Source organism: Sphaerodactylus townsendi, linkage group LG11 (assembly GCF_021028975.2).
Source record: "Sphaerodactylus townsendi isolate TG3544 linkage group LG11, MPM_Stown_v2.3, whole genome shotgun sequence".
NCBI lineage: Eukaryota > Metazoa > Chordata > Lepidosauria > Squamata > Sphaerodactylidae > Sphaerodactylus > Sphaerodactylus townsendi.
Window position 1 is genome coordinate 13,547,813 of NC_059435.1, and position 17,207 is coordinate 13,565,019.

At 46.7% G+C, this 17,207-nt stretch overlaps 1 protein-coding gene across 6 annotated transcripts in view; it reads right to left on the minus strand.

Annotated features, from left to right (window-relative positions):
- Window positions 1-17,207, minus strand: part of TNS3 (tensin 3) — a 339,136-nt gene that overhangs the window by 174,744 nt on the left and 147,185 nt on the right. For all 6 annotated transcript variants that reach the window (XM_048511801.1, XM_048511805.1, XM_048511803.1 and 3 more), the window contains one exon: window positions 7,671-7,709. In XM_048511801.1, the coding sequence (XP_048367758.1) occupies window positions 7,671-7,709 (39 nt within the window). The remainder of the gene's footprint in view (window positions 1-7,670; window positions 7,710-17,207) is intronic.

Sequence of the window (17,207 nt, forward strand, 5' to 3'; positions counted from 1 at the left end):
TGCATTATTCCACATGTGCGGAATGAGCCCTAGACATTTAAAACGTTTTGAAGCAGGAAATAAAACATTTCCTCCATTGAGTTCTGCATTGTTTTTACCCCAAAATCTTTTTTTCACCCTTAAAATGTTTTAAATGAATCCCCGTTTAAAACGATTCTCTGATGGAAACGTTTTCAAAATGGTTTCACTTGCCTGTTCAATCTATTGACAGTGTTTCCCACACTTCTCTGATTTCCTTAACTTCCTCTTTGGCGCCATTTTCTGAGTTCACTTGGTCCCTCCTCATCTGTTTATTGGCAGCATTTCTCTGCTTGTTCTTTTATTTTTGGGAGGGCCGATCCTCAAAGCCTCAAGTATACGAGGAATGCAGAATGCTGCACGAGGCTGTGAAACCTTGAGGCACCGATTCAACACAGAGCTCAAAAAAAGGAGAAATCATGTATTGGCAGCCAGGCATCATTTTGAGGGGGTGAGTGTGAACAAAGGGGGGGGGATGAAAATGTTTTAGAAATTTAGGACATAGGTGTCAAACTCGCGGCCCTCCAGATGTTATGGACTGCAGTTCCCATCATCCCCTACCAGCATCATGCTCGCAGGGAATGATGGGAGCTGTAGTGCATAACATCTGGAGGGCCGCGAGTTTGACATCTGTGTTTTAGGAGATCTGTGCAAAAAGGATCAACGTTTTTTAAGATATGTTTTTATTATATATATTTTTCAACCTGTGAGCAATCTTGGCGGCCCTGATGAGGGCAGAAGCATTTTGGGACATGCATTTTGTAAATGAAACACTACTGTTGGGAACATGACAGGGACATTTAATGAAGGCATTTTTTTTTCATACCAGAGTTGAAAAGACAGAACGTGAGTTGGTTCCCCGGTCTTAGGCTAATGAGGTAGGCAGAGGCCCAAAATGAAGCAACCCTGACTCAGGGAAAGATCCTTTAACCAGTGAATCCCAGACTTGCCAAAACATATGTGTATGGTATGAAAAGGGCCCAAACGGACTTTGAAATATTAAGCTGCCATATTGGATAAATCCACCACTTAATCCCCCTTGAAGGTAAACAACCATCTTCTACAACCTACCAATTTACGAGCTACAACAACCTAATTCCAAGGTGGGCATGGGGGTTGCAATATTGCATGCATTGTAGTTGACGGGGGCAGGGGAGCCCCCAAATCATTAACGATTTTCCAAGAATTCAGCTGTCCCATCCTTGCATCTTGATTGGCTGGAGAAAGGGCGGAACAGGATATCAACTAGCAGCACGAACCGAGTTATCCTACCTTTCCAAAAGAGGTTGTTTGCCTACTCTCAAATGCTAATTTCCTGAAAATATACACATGTTCCTGGCAATAAAAACAAAAGACGCCTCTCATTTCAATCTGGGGGAAAGTCCCAGATTAAAAACTTTAAAGAAAGAAGGCTCAGTCCATCAGCCCCCTTCAGAAGTCACCCTATGCAACCCTGCAGTGTTCTACAGGCAGAACAGGGGACCGGGCCAGGGGCGCAAGCCCTTAGTCCATAATCAGCGAACACACAGGTCTCCCAGATTTTTATCTCATTTATAGCTGTGTCGTGGTATCTGGAAGCAAACAAAGGCAAAGTTCACTAAGCGAAATCGCACACTAAATTTCCTGATAGCATTAAAAAGTACTTCCGTGAGAGGAAAAAAAGGGCTGTCAAATCAGTACAAATTAATCTATAGGACATACTATTGCAGACAGAACCAACCCCCCCCCCCCCCCGCATTCCTAGACACCTGGCCTTCTCACTCCATGGTCAGTGTATCAGCAATCTTACGCTTTTTCTATAACAAGGGCCATCAATTTGTGCCTGCAGCATTAAAAGTCTTTAACACCAAGGTGGCCCAGCAATTATTATATGGAGTCCCACTTTGGATAGGTTCCTGGTCCAACACAGCTGAGCGAGTACAATCTCGCTTTTTATTTAAACTTTTGGGCATGCCTCACTGCGTGCCTTACGCCACCTTGTGCCTCGAAACTGGGCAAAGCATCTCTTAGAGACAAAGAGCATGGTTTGCCACGCTCAACATTATTGGCTGTTCATCTGTTTGAACGGAGATCCAGCCTCCTTCTCATATAAACCCCTTAAGACTTCTTGTCACTTTCCGGAGATGGTGGGAGCATTATAGGAGCAAAGGATTAACAAATTAGGCTATTCTTTGGATTATCTGGCCATGCTACCATCTAAAGAGAGACTTTTCTAACTTCTGACAGAGAAGGCTGTTTGACCAGGAACATGTCAGATCCTACTGCCGAGAAAGGCTTCCAGGACTTGCTCTCCTTTAGCTCCTAGGTATCACCTACATTGGTAATAAGGGGGCTCAATACCTGCACCAGATAACCGTGCCCAGACTCCGTAGAGCAATGATGTTGGCCCATTGCAATGCCCTTCCATCAGCCGTATCAACAGGGAGATTCACTAAAACCCCTTACCGCCAAAGGCTATGCATATGCAACGGGAATTGTGTTGACTCTATAGACCATATTTTACTTTACTGTCCACTTTACACAGGACCCAGAGTCAAATACTTGTCACCTCTGCTACTCAAAAGAGTATGCATCTGACTTGCAAAAGATTACCTTTCTGTTGGACAGCCCCAGTAGTGATGCAAACGATGCAGTCACCAAATTTTTGGATTTGTATATAAAACAGCGCTTTAGGAGCAAATCCTGAATATCAGCCTTCTCTACCTGTACATTTATTTTAGTTTCCCTCTACTTGGTTAAGTGGATCTGTGTATATAATGTTGTTATGCCAATAAAGGTTCTTTGTTGTTGTTGTTGTTCCTAGACACCTGGCCTTCTCAATAAACACACCTTTTCCACAGTCAGAGGCTCCAAATTGGGAGAGATGGGACCTCCCGCGTCATCTGCATGCAAAGCAGCCACACACTTCACACAACAATTAAAAGTGCTACTTACACACTGGTAGTTCCTGCAGATGACCCATGTGCATGCTCGTGCATTTCAGAACCCTGGCAGGCCCAGGTTTTCCTCTTCCATAAACTAACAATGAGCATCATTCTGAGCTGGCCAGAGCAAGGGGAGACCATTTCTCATAATTTTACAGATCACTGTGAGCTCCCTCTACTGGCTCAAGACTACAGCTTGGCTATGGAGTTTTGCAGCTTGGAAGCGCACGAACAAGCAAGGATAAAGTTCCATTTCTGACATCAGTGCTGACCTGAAATGGGTACCTGTGAGGCTGTTCCCAATTTGAACAGGAATCCCATAGTATCTAGCAAACCACTACACCTCGCTGGCTTTCTTTACAGTGCTCCAATATGGATGGGTGCTTGGAATTGATCAGTTGAAAGGGTCCAATCCTGCTTTATATAGAAGATCTTGGGACTACTCCAATGCGTAACCTATCCCGTACTATATTTAGACCAGTGGTTCTCAACCGGGGGGTCGGGACCCCTTTGGGGGTCGAACGACCCTTTCACAGGGGTCGCCTAAGACTCTCTGCATCAGTGTTCTCCATCTGTAAAATGGATAAATGTTAGGGTTGGGGGTCACCACAACATGAGGAACTGTATTAAAGAGTCGCGGCATTAGGAAGGTTGAGAACCACTGATTTAGACACTGGCCCGCATCTCCTAGAGACGAGAGCATGGCTGGCCACTGTCAGATTTTGGATTCACTTCTGCTTTAACCCAGAGGATACTAGGCTAACTTAACAAGCTTTAGCTACTTTGCAAGCTTCAGACTGGTGGGCTCGGGTAGAGAAAAAATATTATCTTTAGGCTTCTCGTTAGAGCCTTTGGTTATGTTGCCTGCTGAATAAATACTCTGAACCCTGAAGTTGTGACTATTCGATCAGGAATATCAGAATCTAATTAGTGGTGCCAACAGGTCTTGTTCGCCTCTGTTCTTAGGAGTTCCCCTTAGTGCAACTAGCATGGCCAAATACTTACACCAATTAACTCTGCCCAACAGCCGCAGAGCGCTGTCACTCGCAAGATGTAATAATTTACCATCGGCAGTTATGCTAGGGAAATGTTCAAAAATTCTCTATCAGGAAAGAACATGTGCTTGCAATGCAAACCACGCAGAAACTGTAGAAGAGTAGAAGAAGAAGAGTTTGGATTTATATCCCCCCTTTCTCTCCTGCGGGAGACTCAACGGGGCTTACAATCTCCTTGCCCTTCACCTCTCACAACAAACACCCTGTGAGGTAGGTGGGGCTGAGCTCCGAGAAGCTGTGACTAGCCCAAGGTCACCCAGCTGGCATGTGTGGGAGTGTACAGGCTAATCCGAATTCCCCAGATAAGCCTCCACAGCTCAGGCGGCAGAGCTGGGAATCAAACACGGTTCCTCCAGATTAGATACACGAGCTCTTAACCTCCTACGCCACTGCTGCTCCTGTAACTACTCTTTTAAACTGTAATGATTTAAATGGTTGTCTTGCAGTGGCAAAGTTTCTGGCCGAAGGTCTGTAAACTGAATTCTGGACCAATGTGAAGTTATCTTTACCATTATAACTGTTTTTAAATTAGTCTGTTTTTTGGATGCCAATAAAGGCTATCGAATCAGGGGGGGGGGGGGGGAGGTCTACTGATCTTGTGGAGGAGTGGGGAATCAAATCTGGTTTTCCTGATCAAAGTCCACCATGCTTAACTTCTACACCACACTGATCCCACATATGTGGGCAGTACTTAACGTCCCAGAACAAAGATTTTACCTGCATTGTTTAAAGGTCTCAACCTTTCGGACCGCATCATAAATCGGCCATTCACCTGGTCGCAAGTACTGAAGTGTTAATCAAATAACGGCTCATTCTGCTTTGGCTCCAAGTACAAAGCAAAGGGACTGAATTGAAACACAGCTGGTTGGATTAGCCCTGAGTACACTTACCAGGGCTCGCTGTGTGGATAATGAGCTTTGTGCTACTCACTGGCTATTGTTATAGGTTTGTTTAAATTTCATTCTGTTTTGGTTATGGGTTTTGACGAAGGCAAATACACCTGAACTTAACTAACTTGTTCAAGTCAGCCAAGCTCTTTAGGTGGATAGAAAGTCACCAAGTCTGGCTCTTCAGAATGGAGCGGGATCCTTCCCCCACTATTTTCCTTGTTTCTGAGCAGCAAGGGACCAAGTTACAACAGGCCTTTTTAAAAACAGATGTGCTAAGGAGCAGCAGTGGCATAGGAGGTTAAGAGCTCGTGTATCTAATCTGGAGGAACCGGGTTTGATTCCCAGCTCTGCCGCCTGAGTTGTGGAGGCTTATCTGGGGAATTCAGATTAGCCTGTACACTCCCAACACACGCCAGCTGGGTGACCTTGGGCTAGTCACAGCTTCTCGGAGCTCTCTCAGCCCCACCTACCTCACAGGGTGTTTGTTGTGAGGGGGGGAAGGGCAAGGAGATTGTAAGCCCCTTTGCATCTCCTACAGGAGAGAAAGGGGGGATATAAATCCAAACTCTTCTTCTCTTCTTCTTCTTCTAATAGTGAAGTTTCTTGGGTTTAGAAGCCCTGTTGGTTTTTAATGACAGCCAGCGTGATATAAGGGTTAAGAGAGATGGACCAGGTTTAATTTCGCTCTCCTACACGTAACTAGCAGACTCTTCGCTGATGAACTGGATTTGTTTCTCTGCTCCTACACACAAAGCCTACCGGGTGACCTTGGGTTAGTCATGGTTCTCTGAGAACTCTCTCAGCCCCACCTACCTCACGAGGTGTCTGTTGTGCAGAGAGGAAGGGAGAGGAAGGGAAGGAGTTTGTAAGCCACTTGGAGATGGATAAATCCACACTCTTCTCTTCTTCTAATGCCAATTTGCGTAGGGGAAGGACTTTGGTTATGTATTGCTGAGGAAAACGCTCTTGACATATGCTTAAGGACGCACTTCGCTTGCCCAAGGTGGACTGACTTCAGATTGTAAGGGTCCCTGGGCAACTTAATCAAGGTGGTGGTGGAAAGTGCAGTCAAGTTGCACCTGCCACGGTGGTCCCGTAGGGTTTTCAAAGCAAGAGACTAACAAAAGTGGTTAGCCATTGCCGGTGTCTGAGGAGCAACCCTGGGCTCCCTTGGTGATCTCCCTTCCAAGTTCTAACCAAGGTTGCCCCTGCTTCTCTTCCAAGACCTGATGAGATCGGGCTAGCCTAGGCAATCCATGCCAGGGCAACTTGACAAGGAGGCCCTCTTAATTATCTTACTGACAGGATGGGAACTGGGTACACAAATGCTGAAAAAGTAGCATTTCGTGAACATAAGGGCCCATTATACATGGAACGCTTACCTCAGGACTCTTATCTGCACAATGGGCTCGCAGTGGACTCTCCTCACACTTTTTGGTTTGTACACGAGGAAGCACTCCCTCCTGGGCACAGTTTTTCCGCAGAGAACTCTCCGGGCCTCTCTTAACTCTACCCATCAACTTATTAAAGACATAGATTTTAAAGGCACTTCTTCTTAAAGGCACAAACCTCATTACACTCGGGAGTCAAGATTGCTGATTTTTCTTTAAACTGTACTTTTATTGATATTACTGTTCCAAGAATAATTCCCCTGCCCCCACAAATGGAAGAGCAAAGCAATTCCCTTGACCACATGCTGCTAAAGAAGGGGACCATGCCTTTGAGCCAATAGTCACTCTTCCCACCCCCCATTTCCTGCTGTCGCTGCTGCCACTGGAGGACAGAGAGCCTTGTTATTTCACTCTCTATTTTCATTATGTTGAGATATTGACCTGCCAATGAAGAGGGCAAGTGAGCTTCTTTTCTTTCACTTGAAGGAGCTGGCAACATGGAATGAGGGGTGAGGAGGAAAGCATGGATTGCAGAGGGAGAGAAAGAGAAGGCTGGCTGTGAGCAGAGGGAAGATGCTCAGGTCAAAGATGTGGTTGCTGGCAAACCTGTCCAGTCTGGCAGCAAAAGCAAATTTAAAATCGTGCTCTTGCTTGCCTCTGAGAGAATGAAAAGTGAAATGAGGGCTTGAAGAATTACGTCTATACAAGAAATCTTGCTGCAACAGACATCTGTTCCCACCACGCAGTAAGTTGTACATAATCGACCACTGAAGTATTTCCCCCTTCCATTGCCTTTTTGATGCAGTCATGCTTTCATACTAAAAACAGTTTCTAAGTTCCCTAACGTGATCATGGGCAGGTCTAAACACAATACTTTCAATGCACTTTAGTTAGATTCAGAAGACCTAAATACAGGTTAATACGTCATTAATATGTTAACAAGGGCAATAAGTAAGTTTATTTGATATATACCCACGGGTGTTAATTTTATTAAAATGCACGGTAGTAATTATTTGCAAATGGATTTTGCCTTTTCACACAATAAAATCCACTTGCAAACGTGGATGGTGGGTTAATTATTTAGCCTGTGTGAAAATGTTTGGGGGGGGCATGGTCTTCCCAGACATGGGGAACAGCTAGAAGAGGCTGGATCCGGTTTATAGGGGCATGATAACAGGCCTGGGTCCCAGAAAGCACCTGGCAGCCATAGAACTGAGCTCTAGCATTGAAAGTAGGACCCCAGGCTAAGTCCAAAAGTCCTGAGCTGAACTGGGATGAGGGCAACTTGTGTTTCAGTGTTGGTTTGTTTGGGTATTGGTGTGTGACCAAGTATTTGTCCCTATTAAAAATACTGTCACCAATGCCATAACGCTGTTCTCAAACAATACTTACCAATGGGTAGTTGACCGGCAGGAAGCAGGGTGTCACCACCTGAAAGAACAAAAAGCAATTGTTCAACAAGTGTTCTTATTTAGCTCCACTAGTGTCAAAGTAATCTCTTGGAAAGCACAGTCAGACATGTACTAATCCAAAACCTACCCCAGCCACTTCCATTTGCAAATATCAGGAACGCTCCAAATTTAGATGAAAAACATTATTTCTGACATTCAGGAGTAGAGCCTTCTAATCTGACAAGTTGTTCTGGCATTCTGTTGTCTGCTTTCTCTCTTCTAGGACATAGGTGTCAAACTCACGGCCCTCCAGATGTTATGGACTACAGTCCCCATCATCCCCTGCCAACATGATGCTGGCAGGGGATGATGGGAACTGTAGTCCATAACATCTGGAGGGCCGCGAGTTTGACTCCTATGTTCTAGGACAGTGTTTCCCAACCTTTTCGAGGTCAGGGTACCCTTGACCTCACTCTTCATATCTCACGGTACCCCTGCTGCCACTCTCCACCTTCCCCTCCCATTGCCCCTGCTTGCCACACCCCCAACTTCCCCTCCCAGGGTGAAGGGAAGCACTGGGGGTGGTGGTGGCTGCTGACCTTGTGGCTGGCCCTGCCCCATGGGCCAGCTCCATGTCCTTGCTGGCGCCGGTGGGAGACACCACAAAAACGAGGGGGGGTAGTGTTGCCGCGGTACCCCTGGGACATGCTCACAGCACCCCAGGGTACCACGGTACCCTGGTTGAGAATGGCTGTTCTAGGAGGTAAGGAAGAAGAGGACAGTGCAGTTGCGTAGCTAGCATGGAGCAGGGGTGGGCGCCCCGCCCGGGTGCACGCCATTGACATCACCTCCCCCTTCCCCTGCCCCTCCCAGCCGGCTGCTCTTTGCTGGTGACATTTGCCCCCTCTAAGCCCCTGAGAGAGTGCGACAGCATCAGCAACACACAACGGTCGGGAATGTCGACACGGGAATTATCTGAAGCATTCACCATTTCCACTCCCTGCCAATCACTGTGCCATCTGCCTGGCTTCTGGGAAAAAGGGGCATTTCCTGCTCAAGGAAAGGCGAGGAAAGTCCTTGCTTCTGCCCAATGGCAGTCCAGGGCTTGACCTTACCAGAGAGGTAGGAAGCACCAGCCATCCTGCATGCTGAAAGGAGGACAAAGAGAAATGCTCTCCTTGAAACCACTAGCCGACAAGTCAAACTATTAGAACCCTAAAAGCAAGAGGGATGTTTGTTTATTTTAAAACACTTTCACTATTGTCCACCGTGGGCTCCAGGAGGCAGATCCCCAGGTTTTATACCGCCTTGATAGGCAGTACATCTATCCTACAAACAGGAAGGAGGACAACCGTACGATGGGTCCCCTTCCCCTTTCTTTCTTTCCTTTCCAAGGAGGGTGGGCCACCTCCATTATTACAAAAAGTTGTGAGGCCCCCCCCCACCCCCAGCCGGTTGCTTCTACCTTTCACTCCCACTTAGGGGTGGGAAAAGCAGGAAAGGGGGTTTGCATGTACAGTTGTTAAAAATCAGCACACACAGGCCAGGGAAATGGAACACCACCAATTCTTTACTTTAAGGTGACCAGATGGTCACCTTTGTGAACCGGGACAGGCGGGTAGGCGGGTGGCCGCGCGCGCATATGCACGCAGCTGCAGGAGTGCACGGCCTTTTGGGGCGCTCCCGTTTCCCACCCTGTCACAGGGGGGAAACAGGAGCGCCCCACAAGGCCGTGCGCTCCTGCGGCCGCGCGCACGGGAGGCTGCCGCACTGCCTTGCGCCCCAGAAGGCAGTGTGGCAGCCTTCCAAAATCAGGACACTTGAAATAACCCGCGGGACAAATTGTTTGAAGGTGGGACTGTCCCGCCAAAAGCGGGACGTCTGGTCAGCCTACTTTACTTGCACAATTCATATCCCAACCAGATAACCATCTTTTCCAGTCACACCGTAAAAACTGAAAGCCCCAGAGTGCAGCATGGGTAGGCATGAGCCGGGTTGTGGCTCCCTTTCTTGCGCACTCTATTTATGGTTTTGTTTTTTAAATCCAGTGTCTTCACAGCCTTGCTTGAGGATGCTGGGAAAATGCGGAAACTCAGCCATTTGCCCATTCATGCCAAGCCACGAATACTCTGCAAGTGAAAGAGCTGTCTATGAGACAAAGACACTTTCACCTATATAAAAGTATCTGCATCTGAAAAACATGGGGAAACTGCAGATTTCATAGTTCAGCGAGCATCACACCCAATATTAAAGAGCCCAACGGAAGTCTTTAAAATAACAGAAGTTGCTACGTTGCTCTCTCTTTTTTGGCACCACACTACCAATCAAACAGTTCAAACACAGAGGGCCGTCCAGGCAATAGGACCGTACTCTGACTGGACCTTCGTGGATTGCTGGAAAGTTGCCTCAAGCCGAGCTATACGCAATAACCTCTACCATTCAGAAACAAAGTGCAGGAAACAGAAGAACTTGCCCACATTTGCAAACAGAAAAGGAACATTTTCCATTCTCCTCTTCCATCCCCCCTTCACCTAATCAAACCCAGACAATGAATTTTTCACCAACAGAATTACGTAGGTTTTTCAAAACAGTTTTCTCCCATATTTTCTTCCCTGAGAGACTATTTGCATATACAGTGCAATCAACCACACCTTTCCATAGCAAGTTCCACCCAAACACTTACTGATTGGTTCCCCACTCTGGGTCATGGGCCCTTTCCCCACTCACTGTTTGATGCGCACTACTCTCACCGAGCAGCGCGGGGTCCACCTGCACTCCCCACTACAGGGGCGGCAACAATGCAGCCGCCCCGACTCTGCTGCTCTTGCGCCCCCTCAGCGCGGGTCATTCTGGTGCTGCTCAAAACGGCGCCTTTTGATGACCCCGCGCACAGCGCGAGGCAGTGGGGAAGCCCGGGAACAGGACCCTTGCGCTAAAAAGGTCCTGGACCAGATGAAACCGACGTCATTTTAAAAGTGGGGAAACGGCCATGGATAATATATACCCCACTAAACTTTCCCTTCTCACAAGACACAGTGTGAAACAGACATTTCTCTGTGATACACCTCTGAAGATGCCAGCCACAGATGCAAGTGAAATGTTAGGAACCAGACCCACCAGACCACGGCCACACAGCCCGGAAAACACACAACAACCAGTTGAATCTGGCCGCGAAAGCCTTTGACAATACATTGATTTGCATATTTTTTTTCTCTCCACAAACATTTATTACATTTATACCCTTGCCTTTCTTTCTCTCTAGCTAGGAAATCTAATCTTCATTTGTTCCATGTGTTTCCTAGTCAAAAATGTCTGGCAGCTGTTCGCTGTGCTGCAAAAAAGAGACTTTTTTTCCCTGCAGCCCTGTGGCATGTTAACTTTCTTTTCCACCTAACGAGCCTGCCGCTGTCTCGTGTATCTTTCTGAGACTAAACCAACGTGCCAAACAGGTGGAAAATGTTACCTAAGAGCTCACTGAAGACACCTGCTGTCAGACAGCTCCTGAATCTCTGACATGCTGTCTGGCATGAGCATTCATAAAATTCATATGACACCTCTGAAAACCCGCTATTAATGTCAAAAAGTTTAAGACCTTCTGACCGCAGAAGAGTGATGACGGCACTGACTTTTATACAAGCAGAAGGAGACGGTGCAGCCTCCCACTCCGCTGAAGAATGTGAATCTACTGAAGAATGTGAATCTAAAACGCAGCGATCCCTGACATGTTTTATTAAGAACATAAGAACATAAGAACTAGCCTGCTGGATCAGACCAGAATCCATCTAGTCCAGCTCTCTGCTACTCGCAGTGGCCCACCAGGTGCCTTTGGGAGCTCACATGCAGGAGGTGAAAGCAATGGCCTGCTGCTGCTGCTGCTGCTGCTCCTGAGCACCTGTTCTGCTAAGGCATTTGCAATCTGAGATCAAGGAAGATCAAGATGGGTAGCCATAAATCGACTTCTCCTCCATAAATCTGTCCAAGCCCTTTTTAAAGCTAAATTAATTAACATTTTTAACTAAATTAACATTTTTTCCTTACCTCTGAAATGACAAAAAGAAAGACATGTGTGCCGAGGTACACTCAGTCTCAGAAAAAAGATGTTAACAACAACCACCTTTATTTGGCATTTAAAAATAGGTTCTAGAGCATTGCCAGACATTTTTGAATTACAAATCAAGAGTACATTCAAAGCGCAGACAGGAAGACTATATAGCAGTATACATTACTTAGAAAGTTCTGTCACTTGTAAAAGAAATTTTGCTACTTTTTCCAAGAGCACAACATCTGTGTTGTTTAACAGAAGCTCCACAACAGAGCAGTCAGAGTCACGTTCAGATTTGTCTAGGGCCAGCCTGGGAGAGAAATTCCTAATGCCCACATGTCTCGGACAGTCAAGAATAATGTGAGCAAGAGTCTCCACTTGGTTTTTACAGTGTGGACAAACCCGATCCTGGAGAGGGATGGATAAGTAGCGACCCTTTGTAATGGCCGATGGGAAGGTATTGGATCAGGCCCTTGTGATAATCCATTTCTGTTGGGGTTTGGTTAATAATTCAAAGATATTTGGCTATGTGCCCCTGTTCCGGTAGAAAAAGATGTTAGTATGGTCAATTGAGGTGCAGCAGTCAAGGAAAATTGTATGCTTCCGCATTAGAATATAGTCCCCAACGAATATGAGAATTATGATAATTCATTTTTATGCACTGACTTTGTCAAAACCATTATTTTGTGCCTGATTGAACATGGTACTTTGATACGAAAGCATTTTTAAACTGAATGCAGGAACAGGGCCAGACAAGACTCAGGCAGAGCATTCTCCAACAAAGAAGGTCTCTGGGGCAAAGGAATAGACAATCCTTCTAACATCTTTTTCTGAGAGACTGTAGTATAAAGCATGACCGTTTGTAACTCTCTTTTATAATATACTTTTATCTATTTATATTTTAATTGGACAACAAAGAAAGCTGACAGGAAGGAAGTAGACTGTCTTGTGGTGCTAGAGGACAGTTTTCACGGCTACCATGGACTGCCAAAAACATAAATAAATGGATCAGCTACTCACAGGTGTTAAACTTGCAGCCCTCCAGATGTTATGGACTACAGTTCCCATCATCACCTGCCAGCATGATGCTGATAGGGGATGATGGGAGCTGTAGTCCATAACATCTGGAGGGCTGCGAGTTTGACACCTATATATCACATCAAAGCCTTCACATTCCCTAGGAGCCAAAGTGGCCCATTCCGTACAACATAAATAAAATGTCTTTGGGACATTTTTTAAAAAGCATGCTGGGGTGGAATTGTGCACAGTTTTCCTTACAAAATATTTGGAAGACGTTTTATATTTGCTCAAAACAGACCTTTCTGAAAACGCTAAACTTGAAGAAGAAGAAGAGTTTGGATTTATATCCCCCCTTTCTCTCCTGCAGGAGACTCAAAGGGGCTTACAATCTCCTTGCCCTTCCCCCCTCCCAACAAACACCCTGTGAGGTAGGTGGGGCTGAGAGAGCTCCGAGAAGCTGTGACTAGCCCAAGGTCACCCAGCTGGCGTGTGTGGGAGTGTACAGGCTAATCTGAATTCCCCAGATAAACCTCCACAGCTCAGGCGGCAGAGCTGGGAATCAAACCCGGTTCCTCCAGATTAGAGACACGAGCTCTTAACCTCCTACGCCACTGCTGCTCCTAGCGACTTTTTTCCTGAAGTCGCTTTGAAAACAGTTACTGCTTGCTCTATGGAGATCAGGACAGATTTTATCTTTCCTGCCCGACTTCTCACACCTCTCACTTTCAGGCTCATGCCCACCATGTTTTTCTGCTGTTTCAGGCTTCACCATCTGCAGAAGGTTCTCACAGGCATTTGCTCTGCTTGCACCTTGCCGACTTGCCATTTCCATACGTAAAGGTCATGAGTCAAGTTAGTCTGCACTGCTGATTCCATGCACGTGTCATTCTTCCTTCTTTTTTTATGTCATTTCCCCTTTTTTTAAAGATACAAAGACATGATATGACCGTGGTTGGTGAACCTTTGGCACTCCAGATGTTATGGACTACAATTCCCATCAGCCCCTGCCAGCATGACAAATTGGCCATGCTGGCAGGGGCTGATGGGAATTGTAGTCCATAACATCTGGAGTGCCAAAGGTTCACCACCACTGTGATATGAGAATCATGACCAATTCCCATATTGTGCCTTTAAAACCAACAAAAACAGTTTTCAATATATTGTTAAAGGCTTTCATGGCCAGATTCAACTGGTTGTGGTGGGTTTTCCGGGCTGTGTGGCCGTGGACTGGTGGATCTTGTTCCTAACATTTCGCCTGCATCTGTGGCTGGCATCTTCAGAGGTGTATCACAGACGTCCAACAGAATCATATCTGTGAACTTCATGCTATGTAGCTTTTGTCGCCCTGCACACAGCGCCTGAAGATGAAGCGTGTTCTCAAAATTAAGCCCCAACTTGAATAAGAGTGCTGTGATTTCAGTCTTGGCTGCTATATAGTCACTTGCAAGATATGTGGCTCTCTTTTCTTTAGGCAAGTGCCACTTTTTTTTTAAAAAAAAAATTGCAATTAGCAAGCAGACGCTGCCTGTGGAGATAACAAATCCATTTGCTTCATCCTATCGGATAATGTGTTATTCGCCCATTTTCTTCTAATCTGCAGGCCAGCCAAAGAAATAAATCACACACGAACGTCGAGTTCACGTGCTGGCCAACAGTGCCCCCCTCTGTTATATTGCCGAGTGCCTGCTTTAGAACCCGAAACTCCCGCAAGCCAAGTACCATTCGCACAATGCACCTTTCCAGGGGCCCGGCTTTGATCTTTGCTTCGCCTCGACTTTCACCCCCTCGAGCCTGAGGATTTATTCCAGCCTCTTTCAATAAATAAACGCACCACACGAAAGGACAAGAGCCAGCAGACCGGCTTAGAACGGCCGTTCAAAGACTGAGCAGGCTTTTTAAAAATCAATGCCCCCCCCCCTTTGATAAGGCAGCAAACCTTATTTGTTTAGTCATATCACAGCGGTCGAGTTTTAAAAGCAAGATTACCAGGGAAAAGCAAAAAGGGAGAGACAAATAATAAGAAACCGATTATCTAATTCAGTTGATTTGTCAGAGCTGAATCACAGAGCCTTTGTACGTATTGTGTAGCAGCAGCTGCCGAATCACTACTGAAAAGACACACCAAGCCAGTTTGTGCTCTAAAATTTATTTGGTGTAGGTATTTCTCTCTTTCTCTCTTCTAGGAGGTGTAGGTATGCTTTCCATTTTTAGGCAAACTCTTAAGATTTCCTGTTAAGCCTGGAGACATACTATGTGAAACAATTCACAGACAAAACTTCAGTTAGAAGGGCAACGAGGATGATTGAGGGACTGGAGCACCTTCCTTATGAGGAGAGGCTGCAGCGTTTGGGACTCTTTAGTTTGGAGAGGAGACGTCTGAGGGGGGATATGATTGAAGTCTATAAAATTATGCATGGGGTAGAAAATGTTGACAGAGAGAAATTTTTCTCTCTTTCTCACAATACTAGAACCAGGGGGCATTCATTGAAAATGCTGGGGGGAAGAATTGGGACTAATAAAAGGAAACACTTCTTCACATAGCGTGTGATTGACGTGTTTGGGACAATACTAGAACCAGGGGGTATTCATTGAACATGCTGCCAGTAGTGAATTAGGACTTCAATAAAAGGACACACTTCTTTCACGCAACGTGTGATTGGTGTTTGGAGATATGCTGCCACAGGAGGTGGTGATGGCCCACTAACCTGGATAGCTTTAAAAGGGGCTTGGACAGATTTTATGGAGGAGAAGTCAATGATCTATGGCTACCAATCTTGGAGTCCTCCTTGATCTCAGATTGCAAATGCCTTGGGCAGACCAGGTGCTCCAGAGGGCAGCAGACAGCAGAAGGAGCCATTGCTTTCACCTCCTGCATGTGAGCTCCCAAAGGCACCTGGTGGGCCACTGCGAGTAGCAGAGTGCTGGACTAGATGGACTCTGGTCTGATCCAGCAGGCTAGTTCTTATGTTCTTATGTTCTTACTAGTGATGAAAGTTTTCAATATAGGATCATGCCCGAAGGAATTGGAGCAATAATTGGAAAGCTAATTTTCTCTCCCTAAGTATTTCTCCTCTGCTCTAACCAAGCAAATTACAAACTGGCATTGCACCTTTGCATCCTGAGTGCCTTCACTGAAACACATCTCCGACCTTCTCACTGGGATGTAAAGACTATGAGATCTCCATTCTGACTTGTACCTGATGAAGGGAGCTTTGACACTTAAAAGCTTATACCTCCCAAAATCTTGTTGGTCTCCAAGGAGCTTCTGCACTACAATCTAGCTAAGGAGCTGGAGTTCTCCACTTTGAATAACAGAAACTGCCTTAAACACATCCTCTAGCCTAGTGCTATCCACGGTGACCAGCAGTAACTCGCCAGGGATCACACCGCCACAGATCTACCCTACTATTTCTTACTTGATACTTCAGTTGGAGATACCAGGAGTTAAACTTGGGATCTTCGACTTGCAAAGTACTGCTGCTCAACCAAAGCCACACAACAGTAGCATGAGCTCCTCTTCCTGTGACTCCTCCGGAAAGTAGTGTGGTGGTTAAGAGCAGTGGCCTTTAATCTGGAGAACAGGGTTTGATTCCCCACTTTTCCACATGAGTGGTCGACTCGGTTGAGCCGGGCTTGTTTCCCCATTCCTCCACATGACACCTGCTGGGTGACCTTGGGCCAATCACAGTCCTCTGAGAAAATGCATTACAGAAAGGACCTTTTTGTTGAGGGTTAATACCTGGCTGCACCCTAGGTCGTATTGTCCCTACACGGCACCCCTTGTGCCAGGGCAGGGCTTTCAGCCTCGGAACGGGAGGGAGAGGAGGATGCCTCCCCTTCCTCGGCAGGTAAGCCCCCAACATCATCAGGAGTCATTGCTGCTGACTTCCACCTTGGTCTGCCCTTTGGCCCTCCTTTTTAAAAGGTTGCTCCACCCCCTCGCAGTGGTTCCCCCAACCTGGCTCTCTCACCCACTTTTATGCCCATCTTCCCGATCTCCTACTGGCTAACCCCCCTGCCTGTCTTGTCTCCTCCCCACCTCTCCTATTGCCTTCCCCCGGCTCTTCCTCCTCCTCCCAGGCTGATGCCAAGACGACAGTCTTTCCTTGAATGCCTCTGGCACCCTGCAGGGTGGCAGCTGGTTTCCCCCTTTGCCAGCCTGCCCCATTGCCGCTACTGTCCAGTATTTCAGAATGTCTTCTCCTCCAGCGGGCCCCCTGGTTCTGCTCTGCCTGGGTGTTGCCTGCAGAACAGGCGGGCAGCACTCCAGAAAGACTTCTCTTGCACTCCTTCCTGCTGCTGTGCTTCGCCACCTCAGCCCCCCTATCCCTGCCGGGCTGCCCGGAAACACTGAGGTGAGTCAGCTAGTGGGGCCTCTTGTGGTGATGGGAGGGAGGTCCTCATCCCAAGCTGAGGCCATCTCAGGATACCTTTCTTCAGGAACGCTTACAGAAACAGCGGGTCTCAGCCATATAA